The sequence below is a fragment of the Chinchilla lanigera genome, unplaced genomic scaffold (assembly GCF_000276665.1).
Source record: "Chinchilla lanigera isolate Chin_1 unplaced genomic scaffold, ChiLan1.0 scaffold00081, whole genome shotgun sequence".
In the NCBI taxonomy this organism is placed as follows: domain Eukaryota; kingdom Metazoa; phylum Chordata; class Mammalia; order Rodentia; family Chinchillidae; genus Chinchilla; species Chinchilla lanigera.
The window spans coordinates 8,106,796-8,125,423 of NW_004955482.1; the positions used below are offsets into that span (position 1 = coordinate 8,106,796).

The following is an 18,628-nucleotide window of genomic DNA, read 5'->3' on the forward strand; positions in this document are numbered from 1 at the left end:
TCACCTGCGACCCTCACCATGCTACTGCCCTGGAGCGGTGCGGTGTCGTGTGGGCACACTTTGGAGCGGGCTGAGAAAGGGGCTGTGTCAGGAATGTGGCAAGGTCAGGGCTCTACCCAGGGCTGAATGACCACATCTTCGCAACTCATACAAGAGACTGCCACGTAGTTTGTTTCCTGGGGGCCTAACTAAGGATTTCTCATCTTTGTTTTAAAAAAAATCTAGAAGCTGAAATTACCTATATTATGTAGAAAAAATGAATTCCCCTTAAAGCACTTGACCACTTTAAAAGGAATATTACTAGGCAGAGAACTTTAAAGGAAATATGATGGACCCATTTAAGATAAAATGTGGTCATGAACAATAACCCAGACCCAATTCTTTAGACTCTCAACCTGGGCTATACAAGACAGGTGTTAAGTCATTTGCCCATGTCTTCCCCAAATGGCAATTAGAGAAGAGTACGTAGCAACCTGTCTACCCTCGAGGTGGCAGGGAGCGGACAGCAGAGTGCGCTCAAGCCACAGCTCCAGTAGCAACTGACTCCCAGCTCTCTTCCAAGAAATGAACCCTACCGTCCCTTTAGAAGCTAATCCTACACACAGAAATGATGTCCACAACAGCTCCTCACGAAGGTGTTAGCAGACAGCTAAGAAGCACGCACACGAAGGGACCGGCGCCCACGGCTGTGGAGGCAGCAGCCGGGATGACTGCCGCGTCCCACAGCGAGGAGAGGCAGGGGTTAGGCGTGGGCCGCTGTCCTGGAAGAGTGCCTCGTGCTGCACGGCTGCACGCCACCGTGGCTCCAGCCCATCATCTGGCTCCAGCTGTAAATGCATCTTAAAAAAGGGCAGGGCAAGGCAAAGCGCCAGTGCTAGGATCACCTGTGCATCCACTGCCAATGCCACACTGTTATTTACTGTGACATTTCTATTCTTTACTGTGCAGTTTGGAACAAAGGAAGTTCTGTTTGCGCACTGGAAAAGATTTCCAGGCTGTGAGAATGACTATCTCTGAGCCCTTTTAAGAGTCACAATTCTCTTCTAGGAAATGACCTGTCCCATGTGTCTGTGGAAGTGGTCTCTTCCTTCATACTTACTCAGTTTAGTTCCCCTAAATTGTTTAGGCAATGCCTTGGTAAAAAAGTTTGACATAAATTTTGAACCTGACTTTATTGTTCTTGTAAAAGTCCTAACACATGTTCTAAACTTTTACTTTGGGGTAATTAAAATAGCCACATATAGTTAGTGGCTACCAGACTGGACAGCACAGTTGTTTTGTTTTGCTTTGGTTTTATTGTCTTTTTGATTTGGTTTTTTGTTTTGTTTTGTTTTGTTTCCAGTACCAGGGATCGAACTCACGACCTTGCGTTTGCTGGGCAGGCGCTGTGAGCTAAATCCCCAGCCCCTTATTGTCTTTTTGAGACAGGGGCTCACTATGCAGTTCAGGCTGGCTTGAACTCACTTTGTAGCCCAGGCTGGCCTCAAACTTGCAATGATCATCCTGCCTCAGCCTCCCGAGTACTGGGATTACAGGCGTGCACCACCATGCCCAGCAATGGACAGCACAGTTTCATAGCAGAATTCCATTATCACAAAAAAAATTCTGCTAGGTAGTGATGTCTAGTCATTTGTAGTTATTTTTAAACCACTACTAACATTCAAATCACATCTCCTAGCTTTAAAAAAAAAAACAACAAAAAAAACCCCCACAAAAAACAACAAGTTTCACAGTGTAGTTCAGGCTGGCCTTGAACTCATTATATAGCCCAAGCAAACTCATGGTGATCCTCTTGCCTCAGCCTTCTGAGTGCTGGGATCACAGGCGTGTGCCACCACAGCTAGTCTCACTAGCTTCTTAAATGTTTCATTTGTATCAATATTAAATCTATCAGGGAAAGCAACTCCAAAATTCCATTTATGGATTTTCACAGAGTATAGAATTTCAAATAATTAAATGTTTAAAATTATATTCAAGAAGTTTTGTGATGAAAAATTTTAAATTTCACTTTTAGTTAATTTCTAAGCGAAGTATTAAGATTAAAAAGTAACAATAAATTTAAAAATAGGGCTGGACACACAGCTCAGTGTAAGAGTGCCTGCCTAGCATGCGTGCAGTCCTGGGTTTGATCCCCCGCACCGCTAAACAATAAATTAAACCTCAGTGGTATATTATTTTGTATATAAAAACATGGGACACCATAGAAAATGCTTTCATAGATTATGCCTATGAAATCTCAAAAGAGTCATCACCTGGAAAAATGTAAGACTACTGAAATTATGTGAAAGGAAATGAAACCCAAAACATTCTGCCATGAATCTTTAAGCTTTCATGTTGCTAGAGGCCTTACTTATGCTAAGCACATGCTCTATCCCTTAGCTACACAGCCCTAGCTTCCTTCTTTCTTTTTTTTAAGGTACAAGGAACTGAACTCAGGACCTTGCACTTTCCAGGCAGGCACTGTGCCACTGAGCTATATCCCTGGCCCTCATTTATTTCTTAGAGGTGGGGGTCTTACTAGGCTGCCCAGGGTGGCCCCAAGCAATTCTCCTGCCTTGGCCTCCCTAGTAGCTGCGACTACAGGCCTCAGCTACCATGCCTGGCTTCTACTACACATTTAAAAAAAATATGTCTAAGTTTACCAACATTCTAAGACTAGACAGTGTTCTAAACTATAGCTAATTTGCATGCAAAGCAAAAAATACTACAGGAAACCAACCTCAACAAATGTACATCATCTTTCTTTGAAACAGAAAACAAAGGGCAACCTACTTTTGTCTCTCAGGAATTCTTTCTCTCAATAAACTTTACTACTCTTAAAAACAGAAAAACAAATAGAACCCTACCAAAATTCATCTTCTCCCTACCTAAATACCAGTAAACTGGTATTTTAAAAAAAGAAAAAAACAAGATGCAATATATACACCATAAGGTGCAAATAAAATTTTAACGAGGTTTAATTTGAAATATTTTCCTTTGTTCATATTTTAACATGAAAGATCTCAAAGATCCTACATCAAGGAACTCTTTCTAAAGTCTGGATTAGAAAAATGAGTGGAGAAAATGTAAAACTCATATTTTATTCAATACTGTGAACAAAAATATAGCAGGGCACAGTGGTGCACGCCTGTAATCCCAGCACTTGGGAGGCAGAGGCAGGAGGATCTCTGCGAGTTCAAAACCAGCCTGGGCTACAAAGTGAGCACAGGGTCAGCCTGAGCAGCATAACGAGACCCTGTCTCAAAAAGAACCCCTCCCTAAAATATATATATATATAGAGAGAGAGAGAGAGAGAAAGAGTGAGAGAGTGAGTTAGAGAAAGAGAAAGAGACAGAGTTTGGTTCTTTGAAAGGCCAGTTAAAACTAATACAGGAGGGTACGAGAGAAATTAAAAACACAAGGGAAAAAATATCTGCAAGAGAACAGCGACATGGGAAAGGAACCAAGACAGCAGAGTAAACAAGGCAAGAAGTATAGTGAACCTGGGAAAAGAGGAATGAAAGCACAGGGCTGTAGGTAAATTAATTATGTAACTGCTCCTTTTTTTTGGACACAGGGTCTCACTACATGAACTCACAGCGACCCTCCTGCCTTGCCTCCCGAGTGCTGGGATTACAGGCAAGCACTACCATGCTGTTTGTTATATCTGCTAATTTTAACTAAGAGGAGAGGTTAAAAATAAAATGAGTTTTCTTTGAAATTCTGATGTAGCTGCTTAACAGTTATAATGTCTATTTATGAAACTTAGCTTTCCTGTCTCAAAAAGAGAAAATTTTTTTCAAAGTAGCATTGTCTGGGCCAGAACCGGTCTAGAAGCTTCCCACTCACCATGATCCTTGGCATAAATATTTAAAATTCTCAATATAGCATTAATCAAACCCTTACAATATTAAATACATTTCCAAAAATGGTTTCTGGAAGCCATGGTCTCAAGTGAAGAAACTCCGCCCACAAGGCTGTGGTGTTTCGTCTGCAACCCAGCTCTGTCATTTAGACCTTGGATGCACAAGTAACAAGGGCCACTAGCACTGCTGAAGTTTAAAAATGAAATGAAAGAAAATCTTTCAACTTTTAAATGTGATGTTAAGTTCTGAAAAAGAGATGTGAACAAAAGCTGAGAACTCCAGGAGGAAAAGAAGGCAACTTGACCAAACTCTGACAAAATGGCTTAGAGTAGAGGGAAAATAAAGCAGCAAATTAAGTGGCACACAGCAGCCCGTTAGTTTCTTCTACCTGGTACAGACGCTCCCTTCCTGGGGAAGCTGTGCTGAGGCAACTAACGCGTAGGTGTGAGCGTTAAGGACAGTTCAGCTACTTACCGGGACAGTGACTCCATAACCACTAACAGAGACAGTGAGATGGTGAGGGTAACTACACTTGAGACCTCAAACTGCATTCATAAGAAAGTTAACCACCGCTACTGTCCTTTACACACTATAATCACAGACACACTTTCCTTTTAATAGTATACACAGACAGCAAGACTCCTTTTTAAAGAGTATCTATTAAAGGATTAAATTATTTAAAATTTCTTAGCACCAAGTAAATAAATACTTATTAACTTATTTTTGGATACCAAGTCATGGCACAATTAATGAAAATTTAAGGTTAAAATGCTTTCTAAATGCTAAATGTAGCATTTAATAGAGCCAGATAGTGAATCATTTTAAAAGAATTCAAAATTTTGTCCCTGATACAAGAATGTCAATCCTTACTATCCTGTAGAATACAGCATCTTACACAAAGTGACACACATTGACTGCATAAATCTGTAGCAAATTCCTACTAATAAGCACCCTCCCTATCCAAAGTCCATGACTTGCCTTACTTAAAAAAAAATTGCCCTATAAACAAGAAGACCCATCTTGAAAGTTCATTTCTGAAGCAAAGCTTGCCCGGACTTTCTCCATTTAGGAGTGATCATTCCTTTCTTCAATGTGTCCAGAAGAGACCTGTGAACTGCCAGAGCCAGCCTCTGGACAGAAAGTTTTCCTGTTGAATGAAGCTCATGACACATCCTAAATGCACCTACTATCTTAGTATTATAAACTTTTTTTTTTTTTTGAGTAATAGAGACTGAACACAGAGCTTTGTGCATGCTGGCTACGTGTTCTATCTCTGAACTACATCCCCAGCCCTCTTGGTTTTATTGTGAGGCAGGGTGTCACTAAGCATTAAAATCGGCTGGCTTGGAACATGTAATTCTCCTGCCTTGTTCTCCCTAGTAGCCGGGGTTTCAAAAGCCACACCCAGCTTACTTTTCTTTTGTCGAAGACTGAAAAGACAGAAATGTTTCTCCTCTACTATCTCATCAACCCTACCTCTATGAAAAACCCTAAAAAATCCCAGGGAGGCTAGATTTTTTTCTTTTACTAAGAAAACTAATGTATTAAGTTTTATATGCCTAACCTTATAGCTCAGTATAAAAATTATTAGCTATTCAGGAAAAGTTTCCCTGAGTAAGAAAAATATTAGGCATTTCCCACAGTTACATGTTTGCTTGGTATGCAAAAATTAATTTCTGAAACAACTTAATTTTTTATTAACTCCAGCTTCCTTAAGCTGGGTCATATGTCCTTTTTCAAACTGATTTACAGATATACATACTTTTATTGATTTTGTCTGGCACAAGCAAAATATTGTTCAACAAGTCTGCTCCCTTAACATGTATTCTTTAAAAAGTGTTTTACTGTACAATAAAATTAGTATAAAAAACCCAACTCACTGGCAAAGTAGAAAGAAGGGCTTGTCTCCTTGCTGTATGGTAATTTGGGACATGCTGAATTTGGGAAATAGAAAGGTAAATTAGCCTTGTGAGGTGTGCATTTTCCTAATTTTCTGGAAAGGTCAACATATTTAGTAATCTTTTCGTAGTCATGCACAATCCATTTTTATTTTACAAGAAACGACAAGCACTTTCAACACTGCTACAGAATTTAAAAAGGACTGAACCAGACAGAAGACACTTTTCTTCTCTAATGAGGTATCGAGTTCTGCAGGCTGATTGGCTTAAATGAAAGGAATAAAATCATTACCTGATGTGAAATCATTATCTGGTAAAAAGACTAACATGACATTCCACTGAACAACCGTGATATAAATAATATACCCAAATAAAGCAGTATTTAGCAAATTCAAGTCACACATGATTTGGCAAAACAGAAATGTCCATTATAGGCCATCAGGTAGCAGGTCCAAAAGTTGAGAAATATAGTAATAAAAACGTGAGTATGTTATCACTTCTTGGTAAAATGTCTACATAGAGGGGTTGCTGTGTATGTACATATGTGCCCCAGGAAGGAGATGTTCCAAAATTATCACATGGCTGTCAGGTGGGGGCTAATGTTGCTTTGTATTTCTTTCTACTTATGGTATTTTTAAAATTATCAGCATCCAACTACTAAAAACAAACCAAAAACAGATTCTACACCTAACTCTTCCAGATGGCACTAGTTAGTTAAAAACAAAAAGCTTTATTGTTGCCATTTTTGAAAGGCGAAAAACCATTACAACCGTTATCATGAAACCAAGTTACATGAATTAGCAGATTAAATGTGAGGAAAATAAAAATCTAATTTCTCAGGAAGGTAGAGGCAATGATGAAAGTTAAGCAAAAGTCAAAAGAGATGAGGTTTGTAACAAAAGTCCTTCCTAAGCTAGTTAGAAAGTCTACAAGCTCAACAATAACTTAAAATGTATGCATCTCTTATTCTAGAAATTTATATTAAATATATCAAAAAATTTTTTAAAAGTTCATTTTGCAATCCTTTATATTTTCAAAGACTTTGGATTTGACCGTAAGCATTAATGAAGGACAAAAGGTGACAAAGTTATTACCAACCTTTGGGTACACAGACTTATTTTGCATTAAAAAGAGTTTTAAATCTACATAAGATGTAGCTTAAAAATAAACAATTCAAATATTTGATTCTTTTGGGAATATAAAGTATACATTATTCAAGAGAAATACATATAAAATTAGCATTTCCGTTCAAGGTTTATCTTAGAAGAATGTACATAAAATGTTCTGTTTGAATTTGGCATAAGGCTTTAAAAGGTCTAAGATAATTCAAATGTATTACTGAGAACTAATGAATGTGTTTTAGCAGATTAAATTATGGTTTATGATGGCAAAGAACAAAATACAGTAAAACCTTGGATTGCAAGTAATTTGTTCTGCGAGTCTCCTGCGGGGCAAGCAAACATTTCTAATAAATTTAAACTTCATAAAGGAGTGATGTCTTGCAATACCCGTAGAGGAGGAGTAGAAAAAAGGGAAGGGATCCCTCACTTCACATGATTAGGAAGGTGCGTAGAATGTGGGAAACAGTGCAAAACTTTGCAGAAAAGTACCACCTGAATAAGCCTGTACCAGTGCAAGTGATAAGTATGTTTAACAATGCAAGGTCACATTTCTGCAAAATCCTCCACAGGAGGCAAAAGCAAGTGGTGTTGGATAGGGTCCTTGTTAAAGGTGCGTGAAAAAGATCCCACTAGCCAAAAGATAGCAGGGGTTCTGTTAGCGATAGTGAAAGTCGTCCTACACAATAGCACTCCTCTCTTGACCACCCAGTCACAGGTTTTCAAAGTGTGGGTTAATTTATTTTTCTTTGTATTTCATTACTTCATATTATAGTATTGTAACCATTTTATGTGAGTATTTTTGGGATGCAGAATGAATCATCCGAGTTTCCACTATTTTTTATGGGAAAGTTCACTCTGATGTACAAGTACGCTGGATTACAAGCCTGTTTCCAGAATGCATTACGCTTGCACAGCAAGGTTTTACTGTAATTTATGTCCTACTGTTCTTTTCAAGATCTGAAATACCCAAAAGAGAGTCTTGACAAACCAGCAACGAGTCCACAGTGTTAGCCCTAACGCCCCCACCAAAGCCAGGATTTAAATCCAACCTGTATAAAGTATGGAAGAATAACTCCGATTCTGCTGATCAACCTTCTCCCCACATGAAAGAACTGGCTCTGAGTAGCTCATTCCAGATTATCCCTGAAGTTACCCATCAGTGTTTTCTTTGCAATACATTTCCTATTTGCCCACTCATGAATGGACTTCAGGGTATCAGGCCAAATGCTTTCCAGATGAAAATGTTCTTGGATGATAGTTAACAAAATCATGAGTGCCTCAAATACAGTATTTACTGTACAGACTGTTTCAGACGAATGGCCCTTTACCCAAAGACAAAGCTACATGCTGGCAGTGCGCGCGCATGTGGAGGAGCAAGATTCTGCGCAGCATCACAGCACTACTACAATGGTTAACAAGCACAATACACGAGTATGGGTCTAGAAGCAATGGAAGCTGGGCATGGCAGTGCACACCTCTAATCCCAGCACCTGAGGGTGGAGAGGACTGAGGCAGGAGGACACTGAGAGTTCAAGGCCAGCCTGGGCTACAGAGTGAGTTGAAGAGTAGCATGAACTACATAGATGGACCTTGTCTCAAAAAAAAAAAAGCAATGGAAATTTCAGCTCCAAGGTTTTGGATCTTATTACAAGGAGAGTGCACCAGGAAAAAAAAGGGAAAAAATGTTTTCTCCACTTGTTAAAAAAATGTATTCACCAGAAATGTGTTAACAATCATAATGAACTTTTCACCTAAACTTTCAGCAAACTGGAAAACTGCTGAAATGTACATCAGCTGCACGAAAGCCAGTGTGCGGAACCAACACTGCCTTTTCCCATATGTACTTAAACCTGGTTAAGACAACTAACCCAAGCTTAACAACAGACTGTAACTGAAATAATAAACCAAATCAGTCTCTGTCACTGTATTTTTTAATCAAATTACTAACTGGCTTCTTGAAAGAACTGTTTTCTAATAAATCACAAATAGGCTTTTAAATTTAAAACATCTACTTTACAATGAAAGGATTAAGACCAAATCTCAGGATTTTATAAAAGTAAATGCCTTTATTTTATACTAAAAAAAAAAATTTTTTTTTGTTTTTTTGAGACAGGGTCTCTAGTTTAGGCTGGTTTTGAACTTGCTGTGATCCTCCTGCTTCAGTGCTGCCCAAGTGCTGGGATTACAGGGTTGTGCCCCCATGCCCCGTGCCCAAGTGCTGGGATTACAGGGTTGTGCCCCCATGCCCCGTTTGTAAATGCCTTTAATTCTGCATCATTAGTGAACCCCTGTAACAGGAACAAGCCTCCAGGGAGAAAGCACGCACTGCAGCTGGAGAAGCAAGAAGGATGATTCTTGCTGACTGAACCTGATCTTACTAGCCTACATAACGTGAAGACTACCAGTTATTTTTATTTTTGTTTAGTAAAAAAACATTTGAAGTGTGGGTCTCTTTATGTTCCCCACGGTGGCTTCAAATTTGTAATCCTCCTGCCTCAGGGTCCCAAGCTGCTGGCATTATAGGGGTGCACCACTATATCAGCTTGTTTAAAAGGAGAATGTGCAGAAGTTATAAAAAGCAGTATATTTCAAATATAGGTATTTGCCTGAAATCTGTAAATTCAATTTTTTAAGGTATGTTCATTCAAAATATCAAAAGTTTTTTTTTTTTTTTTTTTTTTTTTAAACTGGACATGGTGGCACACACCTGTAATCCCAGCACTTGGGAGGCTGAGGCAGGAGGATCACTGTGAGTTCAAGGCCAGCCTGAACTACATAGTGAGACCCTGCCTCAAAAAACCAACAGAAAAACAAAACAAAATTTAAAGGGCTGGGCATGCAGCTTAGTGGTGGAATAGATGTCCAGCACATGCAAAGGCCTAGGCTTAATCCCCAGCACCACACACATTTAAGCAAGTAGGAACTATACATCCTCAGTCATTCAAAAAGTTAAAAGAAGTTTAAAAAATAACCTCATATAGCTGCATGTAATTCTAATTTCACTCTCAGAGCAGTATACTTCTTGTTTTTTTGTGGGTTCCCCTCCCCCCCCCGTACCAGAAATCGAACTCACGACCTTGCACTTGCCAGGCAGGCGCTGGGCCACTGAGCTAAATCCCCAACCCCTTAGTATACTCTTTTTGGAGACAGGGTTTTGGTATGTAGTTCAGGCTGGCCTTGAACTATGTATGTGTAGCCCAGGAGGGCCTCAAACTCCCAGAAATCCTCCTCCTTCAGCCTTCCAAGTGCCAGGACTCCAGGCATGCACTGTCACACCGGGCTAGTAGTACATTTCTTTTTGTTTTTTTGGTACCAGGAATTGAACTCAGGACCTCGCGCTTGCCAGGCAGGTGCTTGTGCTGCTGAGCTATATCCCCAGCCCCTACACTTTTCAATTGTATGGATAAACCTAAATTTATCTTCGACTTCAAAAATATCTAAATTTCAGCGGGTAAACAAATGACAAAGCAGCAATTCTTAGAACTATTAAGAACAAAACTAGCATCTAAAAGTGGCACTAATTAGGGTGCACTGTAAAAAGCACAGTATGAGGTGACCCACTGACCCTGTGAGACGTACCATAAGAAACGTCATTTTCAATTCTCTAGTCTGGAAAACATATTATTTTAGAATTTTAGACAGATGCTAAGTTAATCTACATAAAATTCTCTGGCCACAAAATCAAGATGATTAATTTTTAAAAATTATTCTACATGAATTTTATATAAAATACTTCTCTCTCCTCCTCCCTTACTCTCCCTCCCCCTCGACTTTACAATACAGTTTGAGGCAGAAACACAGTATGATAATAGAGCAATCCAAAGTACATAGTGCCAGTGACCCCACACCAAGGAGTGCAGCAATGTTTTCTTTTTTATTGTTGTTTTTGTTTTTTTTTCTGGTATCAGGAATTGAACTCACGACCTTGTGCTTGCCAGGCAGGCGCTGTGCCGCTGAGCTAAACCCCCAGCCCCTTGCAGCAATGTTTTCACGCTGGAGAGCGCTCTTCCACTTCCACTCCGGTTACACATTTTCCTGCATGTCTTACAGGCTACACTGATGAGGAAGAGGAAGAAGCTGTCTTTTACCAAAAAAAAAAAAAAAAAAGGCTTTGCTGTTACATATATCACTGAATTTTAGCTAAGGTAGGAGACATGAAGACAGAAATGTAAGTAGAGAAGAAGTATTTGCCAAAATTTGTAACAGGTCAGAGGCAGATATGGGTTCACCTTTTCCTTTAGATTCTTGACCCTCACAGGCATCAAAGGACAGGTTATTCTTACAGTATCTTTCAGTGCTCTACAATCAGTCAGGCACACTGGAAAAGACAAACAAAGTGCTTCCTACCATACATTGCATGCGTCTGCTCGTGAGCGCCGTACTGAGTTGCTGAAGAGGACACTAACGCAGGCTGAGCATGTGCTGGTGGCGCCATCATCCGAGCGTTACCCTGTATCACGGGACTGTAGACATGAGGGTGCTGCGTTCAAACAAAAAATAAAGGAAAAACACTAAACGTCAAAAAAGAGCCAAGCAAATTTCACTTAGATTTTTAACTCTGTGGTTTCAAGAAACAACAGACAATTCCAAAACCTTTCTTGGCTGCTTCCTTTGAAACTCTTACACTGGTCAGTGACCGTGAGATATGTTTCTAAAAGGCCCCAAGTCCTTCGTTATCTATGCCACCATTACTACAAAGCAAAACATGCAAAGGAAAATCCCTTGATTATATTAAAAATTAAATTAACAGTTCTTAAAATGGAGTAAAAATTAAGAAGCCACCTGAGCCTTACCTGAGACTGATAGTGTGGCACATGTTGAACCAGTGGCTGATTTGGGAACTGCTGAGGACTATAGGCCACGTACTGAGTGGAGTACGCGGGCGGGGTGGCTACGATGGGCGGGCCTGCTGCTGAGGCTGGGTGCATCATGGTGCTCTGATGATGCTGGTCTTGCCGCTGCTGAGGCATATTTGGTACTGCAGGGGAAGACAGAGACTTACATAAAACAGCACCTCCTCAGTAACACATATGTGAACGTACTATGTATACTCACACAATACCAGGCTCTGCACGATTTGACTCTCCTTGCCTGCCTCTCTACCACTATCTCATTTCATTTCTATTTTATTTTGCCTCAACCATTACTGGGGACTGAACCGAGGACCATCACACTGAGCTACATCCCCAGGCCCTGTTTTACAATCTTGAGAAAGCGTCTTGCTAAACTGCCTGGGCTAGGCTTGACCTTGCCATCCTCCTGCCTCAGCCTCTCAGAGGGCTAGGGTTACATGCAGGCCCTACAGTGCTGTTTTATGCCACTCCTGCCACCACTTCAAACGCCACAGGCTTGTTTTCCTGTCACAAGTGTTCACTTCACCCTCAAATACCAGTTCCTAACTCAAACCTGGAACAACCAAAAAAAAAAAAAAAAAAAAAAAAAAAAAACCTGGAAAGACTGGGACTCATCGTTCAGGTGTCAGTTTGGAAGCATCTCTGTCAGGGAGACCTTCTGTGATGGCCCTCAGACACAATTATGGGCTTGGAACAGACACAGCCCTCTCAATGACCTCTCCCCACTTCTCCATAACCCCTTTTTTTACTTCTTATCTTTATCTGCTTTACAAATAAAGCCACTGGAGGGGAAGGGGACTGTGTTCATTATGAGAAAAACAAGGCATGACAAGAGTCAAACAGATCCAATGCCAAGTACTGAATCCTTAACACTCCCTCCTCAAGCCCAGAATCACACAGCACCATGTAGCAATGGGCAGGTTTGTAAATTGTAATTCTTTAAAAATCCCTTTCCAACTTGTGTTATTCCATGCTTTTTCCTTCCCCTACGAAAGCTCTCGTTAAGACCTCAGCGGGAGCGGCGTCACCTGGATGGAGTCTTTCCCGTCCTCACAAGCACTAACTAGCCTCAGCCTGAGCGCCCTCCCTTCCATGCCCACCAAGCGTCTCTGCTTATCTGAGATTTGCTTCTACCGTGGTGTTAGCCAAGACACTGGAGAAATTATGTGACCACTGCCTTCAAGGTGCAAAGACTATTGTACATAACTCGGTGTATTCATAAAATTAGAACTGATCATATAAGTAACTGCAAATTTCTTGATTTTTCTGCTTGTCTTTTGAGACATGGTTTTGCTGTGTAGTTCAGGTTGTACTTTTGAACTCACTAGGTACAGCCCAGGCTGGCCTTGAATTTGAGGCTATCTCCCCGTTTCCACCTCCCAAGAGCTCAGATTCAGATATCCCCACCATGCCTGGCTCTTTCTTTTTGAGACAGGGTCTCACTATGTAGTTTCTTGAACTCATGACGTAGTTTAGGCGGCCTCAAACTCACACTGATCCTCCTGGCTCAGCCTCCTGAGTACTGGGATTAACAGGGGTATGCCACTATGTCTGGGTAAATAATTTTTTATTAAACATTTAACGATTTGCTGAAATGTATTTTATCTATTTAGAAAAGTAAGCATGAAAACTGAACAAAGCAACAGTGTCTAATACTTTTCTGAGTTTAATCTTGACAGCACACATTCTGAAAGAACATCTTTTCATAGAGAAAAAGGGGCCCCAACTCAAATGCAACTTTATCAAATTGAAGTCTGTCTAAAGCTCAGTCACTAAACTTAGCTTACTCAGCATCACCACTTTTACTGTTGGTTACTGTCTCCCCGCTCCCCACAGTCTCACTGTGTAGTGCAGGTTGGCCCTGAACTGACTACAGCCCAGACCGGCGCTGAACTTGCAGCCAGCCTCCTGCCTCAGCCTCTAGAGTGTGAGGTTACAGGTAAGGTGTGCGCCACCACGCCCCCAGCTTACCTTCACATTTATTTAAAAACTGTAAAAGTATAGTCAAGCGTATTGCCTTTTCCTTTTCCTCCTGCTCCTCCTCTTTTTTTTCAGTACTGGCTCTAATTACTTGGTTATGATGGGTTTTCCCCCTTATACTGAATGTACCTTAACCTTAATTTACAGTTACATGAAATATACTTTAGTCCTTTCCTGTGTCAGTGGTTCTCAATTTGAAATTCTGTCTTTCAGGGTACATCTGGCAATGTCTGGAGATACCTGTAGTTGTCGAAACTGAGGGATGGGTGATGTTACTCCAAGGACCTAATGAACCAGGGCTGGGAACGATGCTAAATACCCTACAGTTTACAGGTCACCACACCACCTTACACAAAAACATACCAGGAACAAGTGTAAAAGGGCTTAAATATTTGGCTTTATGTTAACTAAGCCTTTGACTCTGGCATGCTTTTAAATATAACCTGCTTCAGGGCTGGGGATTTAGCTCAGCGGCACAGCGCTTGCCCCGCAAGTACAAGGTCGTGAGTTCAATTCCTGGTACCGGAAAAAACAAAAACAAAAACAAAACCTGCTTCAAAGGTTGCACAAAAGGTAACTCTACAGTTTACAGCAAGAGGACAAGAGGATGGCTTTAGGCATAGATCCAATCACAATGGAGGAAAAATATGCCTTATACAATCCATGGCTACGTTTTAAAACCATGCCTTTGACTCTGTTCCTTGAAAAATACTAAAATATCGAACATCTCAAATGATTAGAATTTAGTAAAGTAGCAGGGTAGAAAAACTGACATAAACAGCAACAGCTTTCATATGTAGTATCATACTTCAAAAGTAGTACTTTTAGGAGGATACAAGGGCAGAGTAAAGTCTGGTTTACATTAACACAGAAGAATGAATGGGCTTGCCGTATAAGCTCAAGAAATGCACAAGAACTTAAGGAGAAACTTTAGAGTTAATAAAGATACCAAAAGCAATAGCAACAATAACAAACACTTCACCGGCCATCTTTGGAGGGGAAGGAGAAACCAAGTCAACACTTTGAGGACTGCCTTTAAAAAGCAAACAAGCTTTTCAGTTGCCTTTCTTATATAAGTTATACCTCAAGGTAAATAAACAGTTTGATGAAGTAAAGATTTTACAGAAACATTCCAGCTAATTGAAGAAGGAATGAAAGAGAACGTGACCATTTTGCAATTCCTAATGAAATGCAATACATTATGACCACCAATGGTGGCCGCTAAAACTCACAGGGAAGAACTGTGGGAAATCTTATCCTGAATAAACCAGACAATGGAACACACTGGTTACACCTGAACTGCAAAAAAAGCAAGTACTCCTATCATCGGTTTAAACAACCGAATCACATCTCCCCTTTGTAATAACCTGTTCACGTAAGACACAGATGACCTTAAACACCACACGGGGTTGCAAGCAGCAGCGCTTACACGGTATCAAAGGATAAAGGACAAAAAGCTGGGCTTAACTAACATGTGATGGGGGACAGCACTAAGGGAAAACTGTAATTAGATTGTGATTTATGAGAGAAAGAATCAACTCCTAAAGATGTGCACGGAAATACCGACAGATGAAATAGTATGGTACCTAAGATTTACTTCACAATAATCCAGTGCCCAAGAAATAAGGGTATGAATAAACGTAACTGCCCAGAAGTTGTAAATGTACTTAAAAATTTCATAACGAAAAGTTAGTACATCATGCAACTTAAAAACAAAAATTAACATGACTAACAAATGCAACTCAAAACTTTACATGGACTCTTCGCTGGAATAAATCATAAAAAAATTTTGTAAAGGAGAAAAAAATGAGCTATTAAGGAATTACCTTTAATTTTTATCATTGGGATAATGGGACTGTTGATTTCTAATGTCTTATTTTTTAGAGTTATACCATTAGGTAATTTCCAGACAAAATGAAATGCCTGAGATGTGCTGCTCTCCCTCAAAAAACAAAAAAACAAAAAAACACAAAAAACTGAGAGGAGAATTACGTATGTAACAAAACTGGCCATGAGTTTCTGATAGGCAAAGGTGAGTGATTAACTATGTCTACTGTATTTTTTTTTTTTTTTTGGAGATAGGGTCTTTATTGCTGTGCCATTCAGGCTGAATGAATAATTCTCCTACCTCAGCCTCCTAAACTCTATTATACTATTTAACTGCTATATGCTTCAAAGTTTTGATAAGTGAAGTTTTTAAAAGACAACTTATTTTTTAAGTAGAAATGCTAAGTATAAAGATCATATGAAAAATAAGTAAAAAAAAAAAAAAAAAAAACCTGAAAAAAAAATAGTAAAAACCAGAAATAGGCCTGGTGTGGTGGTACATGTCTATAATCCCAGCACTCTGGAGGCTGAGGAAAGAGGATCATTCCAAGTTCAAGACCAGCCTGGGCTACAAAGTGAGCTCAAGGCCAGCCTGAACTGCATAGCGAGACCCTGTCTCACAAAGACAAAAAAAAAAAGCAAAACCTAAAAACCAGAAATAGATCCAACTGCACATGAACTATCAATATCTAATGAAATGGCCTTTGCATATGTTTGTTCTTCGACCTTAATGGAAATAAATCCCCAAAACATCTGGAAATATGCAAATATTTGGAAATTTAAAGCATACTTAAATTCACTGGTTAATGAAATCAAAGGTAAAAAATTTGCTACCCAATAAAACTGTAATATCAAGCTTGTGGAATGCAAATAAAGCAGCATTTAAAAATTTATAGCTTTTCTTTTTTTTTGTCTTTTTGAGACAGCGTTTTGCTATGCAGTTCAGGCTGGCCTTGAACTTACTTTGTAGCCTACAATGGTCTCGAACTCATGGTGATTCTCCTGCCTCAGCCTCCCAAGGGCTGGGATTACAGGTGTGTGCCACCTTGACTGGCTAAAAATTTATACCTTTAAATGCTTTCTCGATGGGTAATCCCAGCACTTGGGAGGCTGTGGCAGGCAGGAGGATTGCTGTTGAGTTTGAGGCCAGCCTGGGCTACATAGTGAGATCCTGTCTCAAAAAACGAATCAAAACAAAATAAAGAGGGTACAGCTCAGTGTGAACTCCCTCAGTTCAACCCCCCCATACTCCCCTAAATGGAAATAGAAAAAAAAAAAAAGCTGGGCGTGGTGGCGCACGTCTTGGAAGGCTGAGGCAGGAGGACTTCTGCAAGTTCAAGTCCAGCCTGGACTACAAAGTGAGTTGAAGGCCAGCCTGAACTGCGCATCAAGACCCTGTCTCTAGCCACGTGTGGTGGTACACGCAATCCCAGCACTCTGGGGAGGCTGAGGCAGGAGGATTGTTGTGAGTTTGAGACCAGCCCGGGCTACAAAGTGAGCTCAAGGCCAGCCTGAACTGCACAGTGAGACCCTGTCTCAAAAAAAGACCAAAAACAAAAACAAAAAACCCTGTCTCAAAAAGACCAAAAAAAAAAAATTAAATAAAAAAATTAAAAAGCCAAATGTATCTTTATATACTAATAAACACACATTGATAAATTTGAAAAACATTCGCAATAGTATAAAACTATGAAGTGGTTAGGGAAAATTTAAGTATGCACAAACTCAGTACAATTAAAACTATAAAACAATGGTGAAACCAAAAATCTAAAAAATAGAATGACATATGGGATCAATGAGAAGATCTCTCCCAAGAAAAGATCTACAGATTTAATGCATGAACCCAAGATGACTGTAAAAATCTGGAAATGCTTTAATTTGCATCTTTCAAATGAGCGATGATGTTGAACATTCTTTCATATATTTATTTGCTGTTTGTATTTCTTCCTCTGAGAAGTGTGTAATAATGTCAGATGCCCATTTTTGGATTACGCCTTTGAATTTGGGGGGGGTCCTGGTTTTTTCAATTCTTTATATGTTCTAGATATAAGCCTTCATCCGAGGGACAACTGGCTAAATTGCTTTCCACTCTGTTGTCTTTTTCACTGTTGGTGATCTCTCTCTCTCTCTCTCTTTTTTTTTTTTTTTTGGGGACAGGGTTTTGCTATGCAGTTCAGGCTGGCCTTGAGCTCGCTACAATCCTGCCTTAGCCTCCTGAGGGCGTGTGCCACCACACCCTGCAAGTTGGTCATTTTTTTTGTTGTGCAAAAGCTTTTTAGTAAGGTGAGATCTCATTTGTTGATTCTTGGTAGTATTTCCCATGCAATCTGGGCTTTACTCATGAAGTCTCTGCCTACACCTATGTCTTCAAGATTTCCACCTATTTTCTCTTCCATTAGACTTAGTGTTTCTGTTTTAATATTTAGATCTTTGATCCATTTTCATTTAATTTAGTGTACGGTGATAGACAAGGGTCTAGTTTTAGTCTTCAGCGTGGGGAAAGCCAGTTTTTCCATCACTAAGGATTAAAGAAGCTATCTTTCTTCCAGTCAACATGTTTGGCCCCTTTGGCTGTCTTTTTTTTTTTTTTTCGTCTTTTTGAGACAGGGTCTCACTGTGCAGTTCAGGCTGGCCTTGAGCTCACTTTGTAGCCCAGGCTGGTCTTGAACTTGCAACGATCCTCCTGCCTCAGCCTCCTGAGTGCTAGGATTATAGGCGTGCACCACCATGCCCGGCTTGGCCCCTCTGTTAAAACAACATTGAAATTCTATCTTTCTCACCTCAGAAAGAAAGGCTATCATCAAGAAATCAAGCAAAAAAAAAAAAAAAAAAAGAAATCAACCAACAACAAATGTTGGAGGGGCTGTGGGGAAAAAGGAACCCCTTCTCCACTGTTGGTGGGAGTATAGACCAACAGTGCAAGTGCTGCAACCACTGTGGAAATCAGTGTCGAAATTCCTCGGAATACTAGGACTAGAGGTCTTGTTTGACCCAGTCATTCCCTTCTGGGTATCTTCCTGGAGGAACTGAAAACATCACACAAGAGTGAAATATGTGCACCCATGGAAACAACCTGAATGCTCATCAACCAAGGAATGGATACA

General features: G+C 40.0%; 1 protein-coding gene across 1 annotated transcript in view; it reads right to left on the reverse strand.

Moving 5' to 3' along the window:
- Positions 1–18,628, reverse strand: part of Atxn2 (ataxin 2) — a gene marked incomplete at its 5' end in the record, with an annotated part of 86,406 nt that overhangs the window by 5,386 nt on the left and 62,392 nt on the right. The window contains 3 exon segments of the mRNA XM_013503648.1: positions 5,726–5,779; positions 11,212–11,344; positions 11,658–11,842. Of these exon segments, the coding sequence (XP_013359102.1) occupies positions 5,726–5,779; positions 11,212–11,344; positions 11,658–11,842 (372 nt within the window).